General features: G+C 40.4%; 1 protein-coding gene across 2 annotated transcripts in view; it reads right to left on the reverse strand.

The window, feature by feature from the left end:
* LOC134645907 (neuronal PAS domain-containing protein 3) overlaps positions 1 to 24,035 on the reverse strand; it is a 367,866-nt gene extending 343,831 nt beyond the window's left edge. The window contains exon 1 of one of the 2 annotated variants that reach the window (XM_063499536.1): positions 23,845 to 24,035. In XM_063499536.1, coding sequence (XP_063355606.1) covers positions 23,845 to 24,035 — 191 coding nt within the window. Of the gene's footprint in view, positions 1 to 19,852; positions 21,025 to 23,844 lie in introns of those variants that run through there. The other variant, XM_063499537.1, reaches the window with a different exon arrangement.
* Between the last annotated feature and the right edge of the window lie 259 nt (positions 24,036 to 24,294).

The following is a 24,294-nucleotide window of genomic DNA, read 5'->3' on the forward strand; positions in this document are numbered from 1 at the left end:
AGAATTTGCCAAATGCACAGTTATGTACTATATTCTGGTGGGTTTATGGAGGTTTATGGAAGTTCATTTGAGTAGGTTGAAAACCCCTCTCTGCAGGCTCTCCGTAGCTAATTCCCTGTGCAAATAGACACAACTGTGACATCATTAAAAACAAGCATCAGAGGGACAGATGGGAAATTTTGCAGCCTGAACATACACCACCAAACTGGAAGGATAAGGAATGTGAGACATATAATGACAGAATGTCAAGCTGGCTCTCTGAACTAGCTCAAAGGCTTTGCTGCAGTACTGCAAACTAAGGTCACGTGCTGCACAGTGACCTTAAAATGTACCAATGTGCAGCATCCCCTCTTCTTTTAACAATGGTGTAAATTTCTGGTAAGCGAGGAGACTAGTTGCTGGACTTCAGGGAGAGGAATGTTGTCTCATTCTTGTCTGACAGAAGATTCTAGCTGCTCAGAAGTTGTAGGTGTTCTTCGTTATAATTTTTGTTTCAAAGCTGGTTCAGCAGTCAGCAGGATGTTACAACCATGCTGCTGTAACAGATGCAGTATGCAGTTTAGCATGATCTTGCAGAAATATGCAATATCTTCCTCTAAAATGACGCTGTCTGGATGTGAACATACTCTGAATTAAAACATCTATATATTTCTTTCAGCACTGATGGTGCCTTTCCAGATGTGCAAGTTGCCAATTCCATAGGCACTAATGCAACCCCATGCAGTCAGAGATGCAGACTTTTGAACTGACTGATTCCAACAAGCCGTACAGCCTCTTTCCACTTTGTTCCAAAGGATGCGACGTCCATTTTTTCCCTGAATGGAAGTGTTACACTTTTTTAGTCCAGGAGGAGCTTTGTGGCTTGTTTGGATCATGTTCACATATAGCTTCTTTTTTGCACGATAGAGCTTTTCCTGGCATTTGTGAAGGCATTCCTGAGCTCATGTATTGATTTCCATGACAGAATCATGCCAGTTTTTAGTGCAGTGTCTGCCACTAGGGCCAGAATATCACAGATATCCAATGATTTTCAGCCTTGTCCCTTGCACACCGAGATTTCTCCAGATTCCTGAAATCTTTTGATAATATTATGCAATCATAGATGATGAGCTATTCGAAACCTGCAATTTTACTTATTCTAAAACTTCCACAATTTTTATATACCAAGATGCTATTTTTATACCCAGTCATGTTGCTGATCTGTTCCCAATTAATCTAATTAGCTTAAAAATGTTCCTCCAGATGTTTCTTTTTAGTACCACTTGCATTCTCAGCCTTTGATGTTCACTCTTAATTTTTTCTAGACGTTTTGCTGTCATCAAATTCAAAATGAGCTAATTTATTTCTTAAAACGTTACATTTTCTCAGTTTAAACATTTGCTATGTTTCTATGTTCTATTCTGAATAAAATATAGGTTTATGAGATTTGCAAATAATGGCATTTTGTTTTAAGTATTTTTAAATATTGAAGCTTTAAAAAACTACCACCAACAGTTGGGGTAGAAAATAGTGTAAGTGCATTTGTTCAGATAGACTGTTGATAAATGAAAGGCCAGCAGCTGAAAGTTAATCCAGCCATGGGTGTTAGGAACTATTTTGAGGCATTGATTATCCATTTTTTGTTGCCATGTTTGGGGTGACAGGATAGTTCATGAAGAATAAATGTGAAAACCATATGCAAAATAAACTGTATTAAGTGCAAACCCTGTATGAATGCAGATTCTGTGTGTGTTTGCAATGACATCTATCTGTTTCTCAGTCTTGTAGTTTATATAACATTTGTTCTACTGTGAAATGATTGCCTTTGTTTCTTCTCCTCTTTCTCAGATGCCCCATCTTCTCATCCACTGATAAACAGTGTACAGAAATTCATTACCATTTTTTCCCGTGTGTGTGTGTGTGTGTGTGTGTGTGTGTGTGTGTGTGTGTGTGTGTGTGTGTGTGTGTGTGTGTGTGTGTGTCCAGGACAATTAAGTATGGCTTCACAGTGATTGATACTAGCTTGGCTTTCAATTTGTTCCACTACAGAGCTCAGAGTGTCACCTCCCCAACCTCCACCCACCACACTGACCTCACTCACTCACACGCACACGCACACACACACACACACACACACACACACACACACACACACACACACACACACACACACAGAGAAAGAAAGTAACATGCACACGCATACTTTTATACCATTAATACCACTTTCAAGGGAACCTTTCCAAACCTTGTGTTTGGATTTAAGCTATGATTTAAGCTTTGTGCTGGAATAATTGGTCATTTCTTTTCAGTCATTTGCTGGTTCAAAAGAGGCTTCTAATAATCCCTGAGATGATCCAGTAGTCTTGGAAGAAAAAGATTGTAAACCCAGCGGTGACGATGATACTGTACATAAGCTCAAAGAGGAGGCACGGAGCCAAAGACAAATTTACATTTTTTTTTATTCCTCTCATGAAAGGTTGCTACAGTGTTGGATCGTGAATCCTAATCTTGCATGTGAAGCACTTTTTAAAAACAGAAAATGAAAACATCAGCTGGAAATTAGAGAGCCTCTGTTTGAGCTCAAAAACAGTTAATACTTTATTCATGAGATGAGTTTGGATCATTGGATGCTCTATGCAGGAATACCAAAATGCAGACCAGAATGCCCGTTAAATGTGAGGGATATGTTCTCTTTAGGGAAGGATTTTTCAAGTTTCAGCAAACAACCTGAACTTATATGGTCAGTTACTAGCCAAACAAAAGAAGCAGCTTGCTTATTGAAGCGTCAGTGTTTATTCATCCTAATTACCCAGTGCTAACGGTAGTCATTTCCCTGCCCTAGCTTCCTGTCCAAACATTCAATTCAATTTTAATTTTTACATTTTAACCTCAGGGTGTTTTATATTTTAAGGTAAAGACTATACAATCATACAGAGAAAAGCCCAAAAATCAGATGACCCCCCCATAAATAACCACTTGACAACAGTGGGGAGGAAAAACTCCCTTTTAACAGGAAGACACCTGCAGCAGAACCGGGGTCGGGGAGGTGCAGCCATCTGCCGTAACTGGTTAGAGTTCAGGAGAGAGAGACAGGACAAAACACTATAAATGATTATAAATTCAGAGTGCTGTCTAAACACAGAGGTGAGTGAAGAAGAAACACTCATCATGCATCATGTGAAAGGAGTCAGGGTCACCTGATCCACCCTAACTATGCCGTTTTAGCTTATTAGCTTAAGTCCGATAAAGCACTATGAGGTCTATAAAATAAGATTTGGTCTGATTATTCAAGACCTTGAATGTAAGAAGAATGATTTTAAATTTATCCTGAATTTAATTGGGAACCAATGAAGAGAGGTCAGTATGGGTGAAATATTCTCTCTATATGCACTACATACGGTCACATCCAAATCAAAACATGATTTTTATAGCTAAAATGCCAAACTCGAGTCGTTGAGATGGTGCTTCACAATCTATCGTTCATACAGACTCTATGGTTCCTTGGTCCCGAAGCTGTATAATCTCAAGTCTATAAATCAGCTTAGCAGCTAAAATAGTGGCAAGTGCCAATTAGCATGATCTATCACATGAAATTATCAGCATCTTAGCTACCTGTAGTTTGGTATTAAATTCTGAATTGATACAAACAAACCTCATTAAAACCCTAATCACAGCTCCCTTGAGAGAACACTTTGACTTTCAAAGCCACCGAAGTTCAAATGTCAGAGCTGCAGGACAAACAAAGTAATGAAGGATAAGCTACAGAGTTTGAATAATTTCAAACTTTATTGGAATTCACATTGTGACAACAAGAAGGTGTCGGATGTCTAAAATAAGGTCACAGAGACACAATAAGGATTCACAGTGCTGCCTCTGGCCTCTGCGCACACACAACTGCAACGTGTGAGTGTGCGTTAATCTGCATCAATATGTTTAGGTATGAGTGTGGCTCCATTTGCATGTGAATGCCTGCATGTGTGTGCAGCACATAATGGCTGAAATCATTTAATGGCAATGGCTGAAGGTGTGTTTGGGGTGTGTATGTGTGTGTGTGTGTGTGTGTGTGTGTGTGTGTGTGTGTGTGTGTGTGTGTGTGTGTGTGTGTGTGTGTGGGGCGAGAGGGCAGGAGTCAAGTGGGTGAATAAGTACAGACATCAATAACCGGAGGACATGTGCATGAAATTACACACAGCAGATCCATCATGGAGGAGCAGCAACAACAACAACAACAACAAGGCAGAGGAGGCAGCAGCACTGACCAGCCTGAAGGTGACAGAGACACTTGTGTCGGCAAGTTTGTCAGTTCAATACCAACTCCAGGCCACACAAAGCTGTCACAGAGAAGGAAGATGCATGTTCTACTCTAAAATTTCATAAGGTTATATATAAGAATATTCTTTTAAAGAAAGTGTCATATATTGATAAGAAATGGAACGGGATCTTCATGTTGTTTTAAAGCACAAACCTCTAACCTACCATACGGACTAACTTACAATACATGTAGATAAAAATGTGCTTTAAAGGAAGATTACAGTTTGTACATTAATAACGGCTTTAACGCTATTCATCCAACAACCGTTTAAGCGGACTAATCTTAAACCCCTGCGAAGCAATATTTCAGCATGTGTGTGTGTATGCGTGTGTCTGGCAGCTCTTTGAAGAGCGCTCGTCTCTGATCAGCATGAGGTCGAGTCTTCTCCCAAATGTCACCATGTAATGCTCAGCTGGTCGCCATTCACACATCCAGACACCAGAGCGAGAGACGGAAAGGTTAAGATTAAGAGAGAGAAAGAGAGAGAGTGTGGGCTTGTCATTTCACTTTGCATCGCTCATAGAGAGAGAAGAGAGGGGAAGACGGGATGGGATAAACAGAAAAATGACTGATTAATGTCAAATCTGTGATAATTGGTAGACATATTTTATGTGCATAAGATAATTAATACACAAAAAATACAACTTGTATTAAAAATAAAACAAACAAACAAATAAAAAACTGGATTAAATTCAATAAAACATGAATGGCTGACATTGTAAAGATGTTCAAGAAGTGAAAAGCCTCCATTTCCATAAATGCTGCAGCTCACTCATGTGAGCTGGTTTATTTAACTGCTCAAGAATGAGCTCGTAACCGCAATATTAACAGCATCAACAGTGCTGATCAACACACAAAGAGAATGCAATACAGGCATTGCAGGATAACTCCCCTGACTTCCACACTGTGTGGCTATGAGCTCTAAGCCCATCGGCTTCCCACTAAAAAAGCTCCATCATTTTCAAAAATGTCAGGTTAACATCTAACATGCACACATACAAAGTGGAATCGTTAAGGAATAGTTTCTGCAGGAGATTAATCCACAAATAGTGAGTTATTTCCAGCCGCAGTGGAACATGTGTGAATCTATATTCTGTTATTTCCTTCCCTTCTTTTTCAAAACCATCTGTCTGACTGAGGTGTCCCCTTGTTGTCATCTTCCCCTTCCTCTCCTCCTCTCCATTTGTAGCAGAGAATAATCAATACTTATTTCACCCCCAGGTCTCCTTCCAGCCTATAGGGGCAAAACAGGTGACCGCATGAGGGGCAAGGAGGAGACGAGAAGAGGTAATGAGAGCAGAGGGAAAGAGATGAAGCAGACAGAGGGGAGGGGTAAGGATTTCATTTATTTGCTTATGTACTGTTTTTGGTTTTGAAAGGAGAAATATAAATGTGATATAATGTGGAAGTGAGAGCACTGCGGCGAATCATCAGACACAGAGAGCGAGAGAAAGAGTGTAACAACAAGAGCAGCAGATCATTGCCATGCTGCAACACCTGTCCTGGCAACTGGACACACATACACACATACACACACACACGCACACACGCGCGCGCACGCACGCACACATACGCCAATTAATTTCCAAATAATTCCTCTTGGGGTTGAAGCAACAATGAGAACAGCTGGTTAATCTACATGTTACAGCACCTGGTTTAACTGCTGGATACACACGTGCAGCGAGAGAGAGGTTACAGTTTATATTGATAGTCATAAAAATCTCATTTACAGCTTTATGCTGTTTATTTATTGTCTTAACAGTGTTACTATATGCCTTTAAATTTTTGTTTTACAAGAAAATGTAAAATTCTTTGAAAGATGATTCTCTCCAACTCTGAACATTGGTACTGTCACCCTTTATCGTACCCCAGAGCTACCAGTTACTTATAAAATCTTTCAGTTTATAGTTTACCTTATAGCTGTTGTCGCTATAGCAACACAATAATGATATTTCCGTGTCGCTTTCTAAAATAGGCACGTATCAAAACCTGTACATACCTATGTACATTTAAACATATATACATAGGTAATAGATTTAACTACTGCTGTTATTTACAAGGCTACACAGTGATGCCTAAATATCAGGTATGTTAGGTAACATTAGCATTTCTTCTAATATCCTATTGAAATACAATGCAACAAATGATAGAGTTATTAAAACTTTTATCATGCAACAAATATTGTTCATTTCAACAAAACCATGGGGATAAATATTTATCAAGGCCAATTTTTAGGCCCAATAATTAAAGGTATTACTCTAAGATTAGAAGTGTGATAAAATGCTTTATCAGATTTATTAAATTAGAACAAATGAATAATATTCAAAATGGACAGTGTCTATACTATGCTATGTCCTGCAGCACAGAAAAGATCCTAAAAATCTCTCCAGAAGCAGATTTATCACTTTGACCTCTTGTGTTTAATAAGAAGCTCCTGACATTCAGTAAAGTTATGTCTCTGTTAGCACGTTCAGTGAACTACACTCATTTGGTGAGGCAGTAATGTTTATATTTTATTTGTATATCTTTCATATTTCTGTCAAAAAAAATGAGAAAGTTTCAGAATTTATGGCAGCGCTTCTGTTGAAACGTAACCAAATGATTGCTGCATTGATGTTCTCCATCTTCACCCTGGCAGAGAAAAGGATTCCAGTAAACTGGTGACTGAAACATCATCTGTGTGAGTTGCTGGTTAACAACGGTAAGTAGGGATGGGGTACGATCTAATGCCACTTTGTCAGTTATCACCATTATGCACACAGAGTCCTGTGGCGTTGGTAACCTTATACTCCAGGTGTCAGAACATAGAGAAACCTCCAAGACATAAGGGCTGATGACGGCATAAATTCCAGGTTTGCCAGCATTGGCTCTTTTTCTCTTACCAATTTGTTTTTCGCTTGATTATTGCTTTCACTCGCTGGTTAGATTTAGGGACTGAAAATAACTTAGTTAACACCACCATAACACCACACTGCACAACAGTAACCCAGTTGGGACTGACAGATACCTCTCAATAATGCAATAACCTGCTGTGTCAGGGAACAGATGCCATAAAAATCCATGTGCATCGATGAACTAAGCCTACAGCTTTGAGAAAATGGCACTAACTGACATCCTAGGGATGAGAATGAGCTGGGATAGATGGGTTTCTCTGCGATGTCACTGCAGAAATGCACATACCACTGGAAGGCAGAAAGCAGTGTTTTTTTATGGCACATCTACCAGGCTTCGTAGCAAAAGCAGGTGTTGTGCACCAACAGCAAAAAACATTTATACAAATATTCAGTATTCTGAAGAGAGATTGCAAATCCTTGCTTCAAAAAGACTGGAACCTGTGAGTGTGTATAGCTGTGATGGCAGGATACTTGGGCATATCAAAATTCAGTTTAAGTTTAATTACAGTTTTAGGTAGGCACTGAATCACTATCTGTGACCTAGCAAGCAATCATAGGTGTCTTGTGTAGCGCTGTATGTTTAAATTACAAATTTAAAAATACTTCACAAGTTTTGTAATACATCTGATGAGGCCACTGACCTAAACACTCGCACATGTTCAAGCAAGAAACTATGGAGGAGGCAGAGGAGTAAAAAAACAGGTAAAGGTATGGTGGAGATAGAAAGTAAGAGAGAACAGGGAAAGAACGAGGCAGAACATGAAAAGTGGCCATGATGGAAGCCTGCGTGGGTCTGAGGAAGAGGAGAAGACAAGTGGTAAAAACTGAGGGGGGGGGGACCTTAACAAAAACAGCAAAGCTGAAGAGAATGTGGAAGAGCACAGAGGAGGGAAATAATACCAAAGTGGGAAAGAGTAATAAAGCAAAGAGATAGTGCGGGAGCGAGAGAGAGAGAGAGAGAGAGAGTGCGTGCGTTTAACCAATCTAAGGTGTAGTATAATTGAAGTGTGTGTTTTCAAGGACAGGTAGATATTGGTCCTGAGGTGGGAAGCTGCCGACTCAGCAGGTCTGAGTTGATTACATCCTCTTTCTACATGAGGAGAGGAGAGGAGTAAGACACAGGAATGGAAAAGGTGAGATGAGAATAAGAGAAAGGAGGAGGAGGGGGGAAAAGGTGAGGGGGAGGTGAGGGGGAGGGAAGTGACTGCTGTTTTTTACAACACAGAAGCAAAGTTGCACTGTTGCAATGTCCTAGCAGTTATGGTTCTATTCCAAGTGTACCGCAAATTATTGATATTTCCTTCCAATGCAAACATATTCACAGGGTTATAATGACATCATTTTTAAAGTGGAATTCCAAACTGCAAAGCCACGAATCGTCACAGTGCAACCAGCACTATGAAGTATTATGTAAAATAATAACATATTATTGTTTAATTTTTTGATCACCGTTTCATCAGTGATCACAGATTCAAAGGTAATGGCTTTACAGATTATCTGGATTATCTGTCCTGGTCAAATTACAGGATGCTGCTACCTGGATCTGTGGTCTGACTGTAAAACTGTTTCATTTAAATGCTGCTTTTGTGGCCGGTGCATGCAAATTCTGTTCACAAAGTGGGTTTTGCATAGTTACCAGGTCATTGTCAATTTTACTAACTTTCTGAAACAGTCAGTGTAACAGCCAGATTCCCACTTGATGTAACAATCAGCCAACATTGTCCTCTTTTGTGCAAGACGGAGCCCCTATTCAGACAGGATATATTTCCCTAGGGGTAGGTGGGGTAATTTTAATATTACATGCACCGGTCAGTAATTTAAATCCAGCCCAGAGTGTATATAGTTTTTTTTTTTTTTTAAATCCATCACCAGTAATAATTACAGCTCGAATTACCTGCAGGTTTGGACCCCACTCGCTGGAGGTCATCACTTAAATCTGGAGTTTTTGGAGTTTTTGGTGTTTTCTTTTCCTCTCTCACATTTTATCATTTCAGTGTGAACTTTGGCTGTTGTGTAAAAACAGAGGTTTTAAAAAATGTTTTGCTATTGTGTTATAATCAGCAACATGTTGGCTTGGCTGAGAATTAGTATGACAACACAGAAATCAAAACTGTTAAAAGAACGACACTCTGAAGCGTTGTTCTGTCATGATTCGTCTGTAAAACTAGTGTCATTAACAGTAACACTGTTACAAGTCAGAAGTCCCTGTTGGTAACGTGTCTATGAGTGTACAAATAACTGCCAACTGATTACTTACCAAAGAGTTTTCAAACAATTTCTGCACTATATTTCTTTCTTTAATCGATTTACCGTTCTATGAGGTTGTCCTGATGAACGATAGATGAATATATTCTGATCTATTGCAACATGTATTCCCATGTGAAACAACAAGTTTATCACGTAAATGTTTTATGTATATCTATACAACATCAGACTTATATTATACAAAGTATTACATTATACATTCACAATGCTTTAGAAAATCTTCATCATCCGGGACAAAAGAGGACAGGAACAAGCCAAAAATGCAAGTCACAATACTCGAAGGAGCTGCAAGACAAACAACAAGTGAAACACAAAAAGCTTTCACAAATTGCATATAGGATGGAGCGTTGCTGGTATACAACTGGCAAAAAAAAAAAAAAACTGCATTAGTTTATGTAAAATCAGGAAATAACTAACAACATGTTTGTGCTGCTTTCCAGTCCCTTAAAAAACTGTTTCAGCCGTGTGCAACATCATTTACATTTTCATACATTTCTCCATCTGGGACAAAACCAGAGTCTGTGTCAGAGTGGCGTGCAGGAAATTTACACATTGTTATTTGGTAACGACGTACAAACTGCTGCTGCCGCTGCCGAGGCTCAATTGTTGGCCAGAGACATTTTCGATGCATTTTCTTCCCAAAGACAAATGTAAATTCAGTTTGAAAAGGAAAGCAATTTTCACTCACACACACACACACACACACGTCAGCAGACTGCTTTTGCTTCCTTCTCTGATAACCGTGTTTACATGCATGTCTGGACAAAACCAATCTGTTGAAATCACAGAGGGAACCACGAGCAAAACTCCATGTTTGAAATGAAACGTAAAGCGTCAGGACTGTTTTGTTTTTTTCTAGCCCAAGCTGTTTCCTAACAACGTGTCAAGATCTGGCCCAAACTTGAAAACTCACAGCTATACAAAAAGCACCAAACCACCGACTTGCTGCCAAAGCCTCAGACCAGCCCCCCACTCTCTCTCCCTGCCTCTGTGTCTCTGTCTCTCGCTCATCAGAACGGGCTAATGGGACATTTTATTGTGTTATTTTGCTCCCGGGGAGGAAGGAGAGAGGAAAGGGGGAGGGAAAAGGGCCTGTTTTGGACACAAAGCCAACTTTGTGCTTTGTGGTTTTTCTGTTGTTTCTGAAAGTTCGCCAACACTATCGCCACCACAGCCTCCTTTTCTCTCGGCTTTGCTTTCTCTCACCCTGGTTTTCCTTCTGCTCTCAGTCTGTCCTCCTTTTTCCTCACTTTGTGAGCAAAAACAGATTGTGCCCTTAGACAAAGTCAGGTGTCTGCCTGAAACGATGTCAGATGTCATCTTACAGCAAACAACTGTTGTTCTAAGGCTTTCAAATTCGACTTAGTTAAAAATAAAGATTTACCATTAGTGAGAGGCAAAAGCTTGTCAGTCTTACAAACTTAACCCCCTTTGAAAAAGAAATTTGTGGCGTTATTAATTTCTGCAATGCTGACATTTCACTTGATCCCTGAAAATGTTCTTGAATGGTTCAAACACTGGATATTAGTGAGCGTAAAACTCCTTTAAAACCACAGTTAACCTCTCAATTCCTGTGATTTTTCTTGATACCGTGATATTTCTTGAAGTGAAAATAAAACAAAAAGAAAGAAAAAAATAATAACTTTCACCAGGCTAGCATGTATTAACAACTCACGAACAGCTGCACGCAGGTGTCACACTGTGGTACGACAGAAAAGCAACGCAATATTGCAGACACTTCAGAGTCAGAGTTATTACAAATGAGCAATATATGCACGCTTTGTGAACAGTTACTGTTTTTGAAGCGTTACCTCAGAAGCTAAGGAAACTTTAGCTTCCAGTTTTGTTTTGGATCATTTTCTTAAACAGTTGAAACTCGTATAAGTCACATATAATCAGTATTCATGAAACAGACCTTTACTAACATGAATAACCCAGAAATGTCCAGGAAAGTTTTCTGTGCTTTTGTAGTGGTTAGGTTTTTTCCCTGACACGACTGTGGTCCTGAGTTCTGAAACAGGAGGGTATGTTTAATTCAGTTTTCATTGTTACTTGTGTGTTTTTTGAAGGTACACTTCAAAAAAAATAGAACTAGAATTTTATTCTTAACCTGAGAGGAATCTTCTAGTTAGTCGAACAAGAAAATTTGAGTTGTCAAAACTTTTGTCTAAATCTGTAAATGTTAGTAAAGCCAACTGAAAAAAATTCAAGTGAATCACAATAAAAGATTCTGAATCACGTTCACTTGAATTTCTTACATTTTCTCAGCTTGTTCTTTTTCACAGTGTTCATGGGTTTACAATATAATCACTTAAGATTTTTTCTATTCCAGTAAAACTGAAAAATCACATTTTGTTTTTAAGTGTTTTTTTTAAGTAGAGTGAGTCATTGTTAAAAAGATTATTTAAAAAAGGAAAGATAAAACATGTGAAAACAACAAAGCATGTGGAAGCCATAAGTGGAGCATTTTTATCTGAAGATTCAACAGTTGCTCCTACTGTTGCAAACAATATCATCATTGTCTCTGCAGAACCACTAAATATGAAAGTATGCCCAATTCTGAGTCTCAGATTTTTTACAAAAAGTAGTGAAAAAGTCTCATTTCATGCTCCTTTTTAAACTACTTTATTAGTAGTTTTTTTTTTTCATTTTAATAGATAAATGACTTAAAAATATGTGATTATCAAAATAGCTCATTACTTTTATGTTACTCATGTATAAATCACTGAACTAATCATTAAAACACAATAATGCACTGCACCAACATGTGCTAACAGAAAATTTCAACTAACTTAGCTTCTTTAAAGATCAAACATCCTCACATTCACCTAAAAAGTCAAAAGGGAAAAAAGTCAGCTGTAAAAGCTTCTGCTTGCTACACTCCATGTTGCATGTTCTGCCTAGCCATCGTCTGAAGTCTTCTAATAAAGCTGATTAGGTAGAAACTGAATACAGTTTCTAATAAGAATTATTTTGAAATGCTGCCAAGTTGACAATAAGATTTCCATTTTCTTTATCTGTAGGATTCAACCTTTCGTAAAAATGAAGTCAGCTTTATAAAAAAAAAAAATCTATGAATAACACACACACACACACACTTGCAGGTCTGGCTTTGGGCAATCAGGCAGGTGTCCCCACCCGCCTGCCTCCTTTGGGGCAGCTAACCAAGCTCTCCTGCAGGGCTTTAAGAGGCTCTTATCCAGCCTGCGGATGAGTTTGATTCATCCCAACAGTTGTCCGCTGGTTAGAGCCAATCAGGTCGATGAGTGAGTCTGCCATCACTCATATCCCACTCTCTCTGCCATCTCGCACTGTCTCTACACCATTTCTCACTTCCTAGTCTCTGCCCTTCCAATTTCTTATTTTTGTATTTTTTTCTTTTCATCCTTATTTTTTAATTATTTCCATCTTCCACAAAATTTTTACTCCACCTTCCATATCTAAGTATTTCTAAACCATCTCCGTGGACCATGTGCACCAGACTTATCTTTTTTGCACAAAGCTAAAACTATTTCATTAATAAATTCTCTGATAAAAATCTCATTATTACATTGGGATTACTACATTTAACAATCAGTCCAATTATCAAAGCCACAATGGGGTGTAAATCTAAATGAAACATTACAGGTCGCAGAAGGACTGTGTAACACAATTACACTGAAAATATATCAATAAATGTCTTGTTCACATAGCCTAGAGTGCCTTGTGAAGAGGTCTCATGCCTGTTTTTGGTAAGCTTTACAGACCAGTTGGAAATCATTGCTGAGTAGTAAATCTGTGCCAACAATACTGCTAAGGGTTTGGTTAGGTGTGCATATATATATTTATATATCTATATATCTACATATATATATATATATATATATATATATATATATATATATATATATATATATATATATTAGGGGTGCAACAATACTCGTATCGGTATTGAACCGTTAGATACAGTGCTTTCGGTATCGAACAATACAAAAATTTTTATTTATTTTATCAACTTTTCTTCTGACGATGCTGTCTGTGTTGAGCACTCAGTGGATCTGCGTTCGACTACTCCGCCTAGGCTGCACTGTCGAGTGCAAATCCACTGAGCGCAGCGCAAGCTAGCAAGACAGAAGCTAAGCTCGTTGCAACGTGGCAACTGCCTCAATGCTACCCGAAACTGAACCTCCCCCACCCTCATTCAGATCTGGCGTTTGGAACTATCTTGGTTTTCATGTGAAGCATGACCCTGATGGTAAGCGCGTCATGGACAAAAGTAAAACAGTATGTCGGATGTGCCACGCAATGCTCAATTGGTGGGAACTAGTGCATTAGCGCAGTTAGCTTGTTAACGTGTTGACGCTGTCCAGCCCCGCGCACGGCGTTAACGGAGATTTGCGGCGTTATGGCGTTAAAGTCATTTTAACAAGATTAACGCTGACAGCACTAGTGGGAACACAATGAATATGACTGCACATTTACACCGACATCATCCTAGTGCAAAGACAAGTGGAAGCAGACAAAAACAACAAGCACGCATGCTACAAACTTTACCCGAGTCATTTAGACAGCCGTTAGCACATGATTCTCCTTATGGGGACCTGATATGTTTAATATGCTGCTGAGAATATACCCCAGAAGAAGCGTATAGTATAGCTTTTATTTTGGAAAGAGCCATTTCTCTGTAATAAACTCTCTTTTTCCAAAGATGAGTAATTTCTCAATCAGATAGATTTATTTTATTTTTTTAATTATTTTGTTGTTTCAGCAACATTAAATTTAAAAACTGTACTTTTGAGTTAAAATATATATTTATAATTTTAATAAATGACAAATTAAAAAGGCATGAACATTTTTTGTATCAAAAAAATATCGAACCGTGACACCAAACTATCAAACCAAACCGAACCGTGAATTTTGTGTATCGTTGCACCCCTAATAAATATATATATATATATATATATATATATATATATATATATATATATATATATATATATATATATACATATATATATATATATATATGTATGTATATATATATATATATATATATATATATATATATATATATATATATATATGTGTGTGTGTGTGTATATATATATATATATATATATATATACATATATATATATATATATATATATATACATATATATTCCTTATATAAGGAAAAAAGAAAGAAAAGGATTGGACATCTTGAAGAATAATCTGGGTTTGTGTCAAAATATGCATGTTGTCAAAATTATGGGGACGTTTGCCATCATGGTTAGGTTAAAAGGATGCGCTTTGGGTTTGACGAGTTGTCATTTCCAACTCGTCACATAGGCACACTGATTCTTGTTCAGCTATCACCCAATCACCATTTCTTTCACTAAAGCCGAACACCATTAGCATCCTTATCCAACACACGGGTATACCCTTTTAATGTCATTTTCCCAAGTTCATGACAACCCACAGAGGTTCTTATTCTGAGGTCTAGAGGTGATGCAATCTCAAGACCTTAACCCGCAAACCAAGATTTCTAGGCCTTTATTTTTTTACTATTTATTTTACTTTTATTTTAACTGTATATTTACAGCCCCTGTTTGGTTAGAGTTGGGCACTTACAACTGCATAAGTTATTTTACGAAAAAGAATTCTCACTGATCAACATTTGGTTGCCACAAATACACATCGTTGTTACCATGGCGTCTAGTTCAGATGCTGGACTTGAATTTCACTTACAACTCCGTACAAGTACTGTTTCCTGGAGAGTCAGCGTCTGAAAAACTGGAACTGAGAACAGGTTGTAAGTTTAGAGTACAGTCATGCCGAGCTTCTTTAACGAAGCAAAAATGCTTTTGATTGTTTAGAAATTTAAATCTCTCCCCTGTACTAACGTCTGATGCTTTTTAGGCCCATCCATTGGCACCAACCTCCTCCTTACTTATGCTTGGGCTTCAACACAAGCATGAGTACATGAAACAAGAATTCACTGAAATATCTGATGCTATCATGTCTCGTTCAGGTTACAGTCTTCCCTACAAAATTTTCTTATTAAATTTTTACCTTTTTTAGTCTATTTTTTCCTAACCTTGCTCCCAAAACCATAAATATATCATTTTCCCCTCCTTACTGATTTTAATGTCCACCTCTTTTTTGCTTTTCTTCTCTCCCCATGACTTTCTCTCCCTCACCGTTGCTTCTGTTCTCCTCTCCATCATCTTTCCATCATCTTCCTCTCCAGAGCCACTGTAGTGTACTGATAGTGGGAGCACTTGTGCAGTCGGCTATGAAGTCTGTCCTCCTCCTTCTCCTCATACGTCTATCCTCACTTCCTTCCTCCTGATCCCTCACTCTCTCTACCTGAAAATTAATTTGGTCTCCTCGAGATGCCTATCGGCGCTGAAATGCCCCCAGAAATAGATCCACAAACAGCGGCTCAGCCAAAACTCTGCTACCTGACAGCTTTTAGCAGGAATACTACTGGATGGATGGGTGGGGGGAGGGGAGCAGATGGAGAGATGAACGGAGGGACGGATAGATGGATGTAGACAAGGAGTAAATGGTAGGACCATGGGGCGTTAGTGGGAGGAATGGATTGATGACGACAGAAATTAATAGATGGATTACCTACAAATTTCTACACTTTATTGCCTAAACAAACCATCCGTTTTTAGATTGATTTCCTTCCTTCTAGGCAATCATTTCTTTCTGTTCATTTCTATGAAAATCAAGTCTCGGAGGCTCGAAAACCTGCTGCAGAGAGACATAATTCATCACAATAAAAGATTTAATCACCATTTTTCCATCCATGTTGGGGCATCATCACATGGTGCAGTAACACAGAAGCAGATTCAAAGACCCCTTTGGGTACCTTCAAAGACACATCTGAGACTTGAGAGTTGGGGGCCAAACAATAAGTTAATCCATGACAACTAAAAAGAAAAAAACTAGAGTTGTAAAAGTCCAGCTGTCAGTCAGAAGCACCTCAATATCACATCTTCCACCAGGAAAGTTTCCTTAGTAAGTATCTTTAATGGTAGCTGGGTAACATTGCAGACAACCTGACAAAGGGAAAGACTTGTATTTTTATATTTATTACCTGCTTCCCCGCTTGGAGTAGACATGGCCAGTTGGTGCCTTACAGTGGTGACAAATTGGAGGGTATTTACTGAGATCCTTGCCTACATGCTCTGATGTTAAAATATCAAGTAATATCATGTGATGCTGACCCTCGTATGAAGATGGAGACTTGGATAATAATATGTATGAGAAGTAGTGCAAACTCTGAAATAGCCAGTGATGGACAAAGTCTCCTCGATGCTAGCACCGCCGCAGCAACATTTGGCTTTTTGCCCAAAACAGACACAAGCAGGTGGTGATAAACTCATGAAATCCAGCAGTTAGCGTCAGAGCAAAGTTTTAATCAGGATGCCCGGCAGGTAAATCTGACTAGGTTTTCAACAAGCAGAAAGCTGTGATGTGGTTTTTCTTCTTCTTCTTTGGAGAAGAGGATTAAAAAAAATCCAGCCTCATGGAAGAAATCACAAACTTTATCCTGACTAAATAGTTTGACCTTTGTACGGTCTCAATGTGTTTTACAAAAGGTTTTTTGTCTTTCTCTCATTACGACCCAAGAGGATCAGGAGGCTTTTTTTTATATGAAACTGATCTCCATCACTAATCTACAAAATAGTTGGGCTGTCATTGCAATTTTCTTTTTGGTTTTTAAATAAGAAAAAAAAGTCAGTTGTTGTGGAAACCATTTCACTAATTCACTTTATCTCATTTGAGCTTCTGAGTTTCTCATCTCCTTGGGTCACGAAGGGAAGCACAAACTCCCGGTGCATGTGTGCAGCAGAGTTTCAACCTCAGCATGTGAGGAGAAAACCTGAGGTATGAAACAAGTCTTACTCTCAGCAACAAGACAATAACACAGCAACAACTTTGTTCCATCAAGCTAGAGCTTCCTGCCTCTTCACGTCAAGAGAAATTAAAGGATAAAAGCTCTCGGTAACAGAATCAGGGAAAATGAAGCTTGGACAGCAGCGCGGTGCAATTTCAGCTCTATACATTTGACATCTGACCCTTCCGCCTGGTTTCTGCTCTTTAACGGCACACATATGCAAATAACCTGCTGTTAATCTGCAGTTCAGCGCTGACCTTATACCCCTGACTTTAGGTCGCTGAATCCAGTGTATTATGCTCATCTGCATCTGGTGTTAACTGTAAGAGTTCCTTCTCGTGTTGTTCACTCTGGAGAAGAGCATCAGCTAAATGGTTTTCGTGTGTACACTCCTCAGGCTTTCAGGAGAAAATGAAACTACAATTTAAAGGTCTGTGTACCAACTTCAGGCCATCTTCAGTCATGCTGCAGTTCAGATGTAGATGAGGAGTGAAATGCTTTGATTCAGTACAGCTCAGCAACACCGTCACAGCAGCTGTGCTGCTCAGGTTTGTCTGGGCTCGTTCTGCAAAGACGCCACCAAACAAGAATTTTTGGTGGCGTCTGAGAATTTGCTCAAACAAACTGTGCAGTGGCCGAGACAAAAGCTGTCACTGTTTTGCATGAAACCGTGCTATAATCTGACTATCTTCCAGGGCAGCAAACAGGATATACAACCTCTAGATAGTTGTTACACTGAATCTTAGGGCATTTATGTCTGTTTATAGCAACTTAAACACAACGGTCCTCAAGCACCTATGTCCAGTAACAAACAAGGCCACATTCCTTTAATGAAAAGGCTCAAATGATAACAAGAGAATTCCTTCGCTTCACGTTTCAGCTGCTCATCAGTCTGCCACAAACGCAGTGGATGCTGTCATGTGGATGAACGAACGCTCCACTAAAATAAATCTGACTCAAATCAGGGAGCTGTGTCTGGCTGCATCAAAGCACTGACTTTCAGCAGGCAATCCAAAACGTGTGAAAGACAAAAAGATATAGAATTAAAAACTTTCCTTAAGATTTGGTAAACGTTTAAACCCTCACTAAAATTTCTCTGACTGTGCATTTTTATTTTCGTCGGCTGCAGTTTTGCCAGAACAGGTGGTGCTGATGGTGAAAGAAGAAAACCAGCGACACACCGACGCAGGAAAGGGCCGGTCAAGGAGCAGACAACCTCTGCAAGCTGGAACAAAGTGATCTGCTTTGCAACGAAAGACATTACTGTTGAGTTTACAAAGAAAAATTATAACAATAACAATAATAAAACACCAACTGCTTTTCATCACCCTCTATTCACATTCAACTGTCAAATCTTTTCAAACTGAAAACAACAAACAGACCATAAAAACAGCGAGAGAGAAATTGCACAAAAGCTTCTAGTAAACACATGTTCTTGTCCTGTTGGGGTGATCATACTTCTAGCTCTGGTTTTTTGTTAACACAGACAGTACTGCAATGAGAGAGAACATACAACACCGCGTTCCCTGTTCATCCCTGTGATACACTGATTCACTGCCACAAAGGCTTCTGAAATTAAAACACAACAGAACTGAGCAGGTTACATTTAATTGCTTGCCATCCCAAATTCAACAGGTATAAAAAAGGGAAAAAAATGTAGATTTCCATAGAGAACATGACCCCACCACGCATCACACACTGAATAAAATACAAGGAGTAAGCATGTAATTACTGGCCATCCTTGAAGCAGCGGTTATGAAGAAGCTATAGCAGATACATCTACAAGAACTGTGTTCCTCTGTAAGAGATCAGCTTTGACATTTGAAAGCATGGTGAATATAATAATATTAACAGCAGATTAAAGAAGACATACACACAAATTTAAACATGTCAACAAAAATTCAACCTTAAAAATAAGAGCAGATGAATCGCCTTTAAGGTCATGTACAGGTGTGCTTTGTGTGACTTGAACAGGTGAGTCCATGTACATCCCTCCACATTAAAGATCACTGGCAATTCTTCAGTGACACACACACACGCGCGCGCACTAGTGTTGGAGTAGTAGAACTGGCCACAAACGCACACACATGCACGTTCGGTTGCACATGTTTTCCACGACACAACGCACACACCTTCCTTGCTCGGAGCATCAACACACTGCATGGCTTCCTAACATGCACGTGCACCTTTAGGCATAGAAACACACACACACACACACACAAATACACACACACACGAGTCAGAGCAAAGACAGTCATCTGTTTCCCTGAAGAGTCAGCCAACCGACCTGTTACCCAGCAGCCACACGCCTCTTCGTCTGACACACACACACACACAGAGGCGCGCACGCGGGCACGCACAGCTCGACTCTCCTCTGGAAAGGGTAACAGCGTTCCTCCTGACACCTCCAGCCTCAGAATAAAACGCAAAGCGACACGGAACAGCCAGCCGGGCTGCCGGTCTGCGTGCAGCTGTAAACATGCAGTGAAGGAGAAGTGTGTGAGGGAACAAAAATCCAAGCCCCGTTACCGTTCTCTCCGCGTCGGGTCCTGCTGGATGCTCGGCTTGGTGGGCGCCATCTTCCTACAACAATTATTTGATTTCTTACTTTCTCTCTTTTCTTTTCTTTTTTTCCCTCTTCTCAGATTTTTGTGGACGCGGAGCGGCGGCGGTGCGCTGCGCCCTGACAGCAATGCGTCATGGTCGGTGTGTTAAGACAAAGCCATGTCCGTGTGTGTATGTGTGTGTGTATCTGTGTGTGTGAGTGAGAGAGAGAACGTGTGACTGTGTGTATGTGTGGTGTCAGCAGCCGTGCGCGATTGCGCGTGCGTCTAATGCTTGTCTCTCTCTCTCTCCCCGCCGCCGCTCAGGAGCGTGGAAACAACGGGTGGTGGAGGCGAAGGCAGGGACGGGGCTGCAGCAGCAGCAGCAGAGGCATGCCGAGCGGAGTGAGGGGGGAACCCGGGGTGGATGCCTCTCAGATCACCGCCGTCTCTCCCCTCCTCGTCCTTCTGTCTCTCTCCACGCACGCACAGCTTCGGCTTTTTTGGCACTACAGAGGAATTTCCCGCTTGCGCTCCGGAGGAAGAAAGGAAGGAAGGAAGGAAAAAAAGAGGCAAACAGAGGCGTCAATTCTTTACATTCTCGCCGCCACTGCAGCGCCTGTATCCCCGTCAAAATCCCCGCGGCGGAGCGTCTCTCGCCGGTCAGAGTGTGTGTGGCTTTCGGAGCATTTTCCCTCCTCTGGCTGCTGACAGGAAAAAAGGACAGCACACATCTCCGGTATTTTCTCCAGCCCCGGCGCAACAACGCCACTCTGTTGCAGTTGGAGTCTGTGTGTGCGTGTGTGTGTGTGTGTGTGTGTGTGTGTGTGTGTGTGTGTGTGTGTGTGTGCGTGCGTGTGCGTGCGCGCGCGCGCGTGTCTGTGTTTATTTATTTATTTTTTTCATTTCCTCCTGTATACAGGTTGCCCTGCGGGTTAATTATCAAAAAATGTTTTACCACCTAAATAAATTTTTAAAAATGTAATAAAAAAAGAAGAAAAGAGAAAAGCACGAGACGTTGAGTGGAAAGAATGGTGGGTGATTTATTTGGATTGTTTCCCTGTAAATCAGATCTGCACACCTCCACCCTCCACCCCCCTCACCTGCCTTCCTTCACTGTCAGTAATAAACACATCACGGCAAATGTCTCACTTCAAAATCCCAAATCAGCTTGTTGTTTTCGTTTGTTTTTTGATATAAAAATAAAAATAAATCAGCAGTTTCCTGGTCATCTGACGAGTCTCTGTCATGATTTTGATATTGAGTTTGCGAACCTCTAAATTGAAACAAAGTCCCCTTCTCCATCTTCTTCGACTAAATAAATCAAATAACCTGCTCAGTTTTTTTCTTTTTCGTATTTCAGGTCACTGAAATATATTTGCCTCCAGGCTTTGATGTTTGAGCGTCAGCAAATGGCTCATTATCGTCCAACAGAAACTACCTTTTACTTCTTCTTTCCTCTCTTTCATCCATTCATTTAAATTCCACCGTTTTCAATGTATAATTCATTGTAACCTAATCGCTGTTCTGTGTGATTAACCCCCTGGCTGCAGCCCTAGAAGCTGAAAAAGCCTCCCTCTCTATACCAATGACCTGTCAAGGTCAAAGGCATGCTGGGTATTCTCCACACAAACACAGGGTTACAGGCGGCGCAGTGGCAGAAAATAAAGACTGAAGATGGGGGAACCGTGACCTCCAGTCGGCGATCGTCGGGAGCTGTGAGCCCGACGATCAACATGTGCACTAACGGATTCTTAGAAGACCTGAACGTGTGCGCGCTTCATTTTCACCACTTTTAAGAGCCGCTGCTGTGATTTACGGTAAAAAAATAAATAAATAAATAAAAAATATAGTTGCAGTTTCGTATCAGAGTTCAGCTCTCAATAACCAGAGGTTGTTTTTTTTTTTTTTGTTACTTCGTCTCTGGCTCCCAGTTTATCCAGATGTGATTTAAAAAGCTGCTTCAAAGTAACATTTTCTTTTGATCACGCCAAAACCGGAAAGGTCACAGATCTGACCCTCATCAGTACACCTTCACAGCGCCCTAAAGTGAGCTTACTTCGTTCAAACAGCTTAATATCGATAAAGATAGAAATATAGAGAGATATATTAGAATAAACACATTTATTCTATGGGTGTTGGTTTCGTGTAGATTGAGGGTCGAGTTTTACTCTAGCTGTGTGGCCACTTTGCGCCAGACCAGGTCCCGAGCGTTCGCTCTTTTCTTTGAGGTTTGGCTGCTCCTTCTCTCCCCGTCTCAGCCCTGCTTACTGAGAGCAGTCAAACGGAGGCGACGTGGATAATGGAGCGTAATGTATAAACATATTAGCTCCCAGCTGTTGGTGGAGGGAAACATTATGTATGGAGAGAGGGAAGAGGGGCAGCTCAGTGAAAAGACACTGCGTCTGAAGAAAAGCTGAGCCTCTGCGGCCGTTACAGATCTACACACACAAACACTCAAACTGTTTTGGGCCCCATGATGCCAAACTGGCCCTTCCCAAACTGAGGTCTTAGGGGCCTCAAAGGTCCTCGAGGAGTTCCAACAGGCCCCCAGCTGCCAGATGACGACACAGTTAAATTCCAGCAGGTTTTATGTCAGTGGAAATGATGCGAGAACGTGCCACGCCACTACTCTAATCCCTTCAACTGTGGACACAAACAGTCCACTGCCCAAAATCCTCCCTTATGGGGGTCTGAGGTCTATGTGCGCCCAGACGCTTTGCTTTAAATAACAATACAGCCCTTATTCGCCTTGTATTTGTTGTTTTAGAGGGCTGAGACACTCTCAGTGCACTCGGAGAGGCCCCTGCAGTGATTTATGTCCTGTTTGCTCCCCACAGCTTTTAGACTTTACACACACATACGCACACAGAGCTATGCCCCATAATGTGGAGAGATTGTCCGGTAATAAGGCAAGAGTGTGCGTGTGTTGGGGTGTGTTTCTGCCCCCTGTGGCTCCAGATGATTAGAAAAAACAACCCTACTGAGTGGCCGGACAGGGAGGCAATCATTTAGATTCAGAGTAGAGAGGGAAAATAAGGGGGGAAATAGGGGGCTATGACTGAAGTGAATTGTCACCAGAGAGCAGGTTGGATTCATAACCAGCTGGAAAACACTCAGCACATTTTTGTTTTTCCTGATATAATCCAATATGTTTTCGCTGTTATTAGCAGGACATCATCCCCAGTTTTCCATTGAATTACCTGGACTTTATTCCAGAAGTCATGTTTTAATACTTGAACCTCACTCCTGAAGATAATTTTTCACTAAATCTCTGCAACCTGATTCCTCCGTTTCTTCCACTGCTGCTCCATCCTCTCTGTCTTTGCTGAGTGCACATATTTTTATACTTTCCTTCACAAATTTGCTTTGAAACACAAAAAATAATCCCAAAACAAACTGTGGATATTGACCTTAATCCTCTTACGTGGCATTAAAGTCACAATATTCCTCTTTTGCTTGTGGATTTGATGGAATAATTGAAAAGGAACGGCAACTAACTGAGAAAATATTTATCCCAACGTATTCACTCAAAGAATAAAAAAAAATCCTCTCCATCTAGTTTTACATATTTCAAATTAGTTTCGCGTATTCTGGGGTTATAGGTGATTTTCACAGGTTTGATTTAAAATCTCAACTGACGATGAAGTTTTGCTTCATGATACCTTAAGAAACGACTTCAAAAATACTAAACCAAAAAGTGTCCACTGAGTTAGAGATGCCCAACTGTACCTGAACATAAAACATCCCACGAAGAGGAAAATGATTGATTTCAATAGATGTTAGTAGGTTTAAATACTTTTATCGCAGTCAAATCAATTATAGGAGCACTAAGGAGCGGAGATCTCTCCGCAAGGCCACTTTGATACAAGTATGTTTAGTTTCGATGTGTCACTTTTCTAAGATTTCTTTTCAACTCCCTTCCCATCCTACGCTGATTCCGCTACAGGTCGTTAATCCTGTAGATTTCCCACATACCTTTGTTGGTAGGCGGTGATTCCCTGCACGCTCTGCGGGGTCCCGTTCGTGGCTCCGGGTACCGGCACGGGCACCCGACCCACCGGGGGTCCGGTCACCATCCCCCCTCCGCCGCCTCCTCCTCCAGCCCCGGTTCCTCCGGCCGCCGAAGCCGTCACCTGGACGCTGAAATCCGGGAAGATCCTGATCATTGTCCCCGTCGTCTCCGATGCGCTCCCGCTTCTCTACTTTAACAACCTCCTCCGGCGCTTTCTCCCAACACAGACCAGTCACCGAATACTGGGATCAATGGGATCAATGGATGTATTGATTCAGCAATTAAAGATAAACAACAAGCTTCTTTTTGTTGATTTCTCTTCTTCTTCTTCTTTTTCCTCCTCTCTTTCTAACCTTTGGAAATAACTCTCAAGCAAATCCGGATCATGGTGCGTAAAACAGTCACAATTCAGT

Source organism: Pelmatolapia mariae, linkage group LG16_19 (genome assembly GCF_036321145.2).
Source record: "Pelmatolapia mariae isolate MD_Pm_ZW linkage group LG16_19, Pm_UMD_F_2, whole genome shotgun sequence".
In the NCBI taxonomy this organism is placed as follows: Eukaryota; Metazoa; Chordata; class Actinopteri; order Cichliformes; family Cichlidae; genus Pelmatolapia; species Pelmatolapia mariae.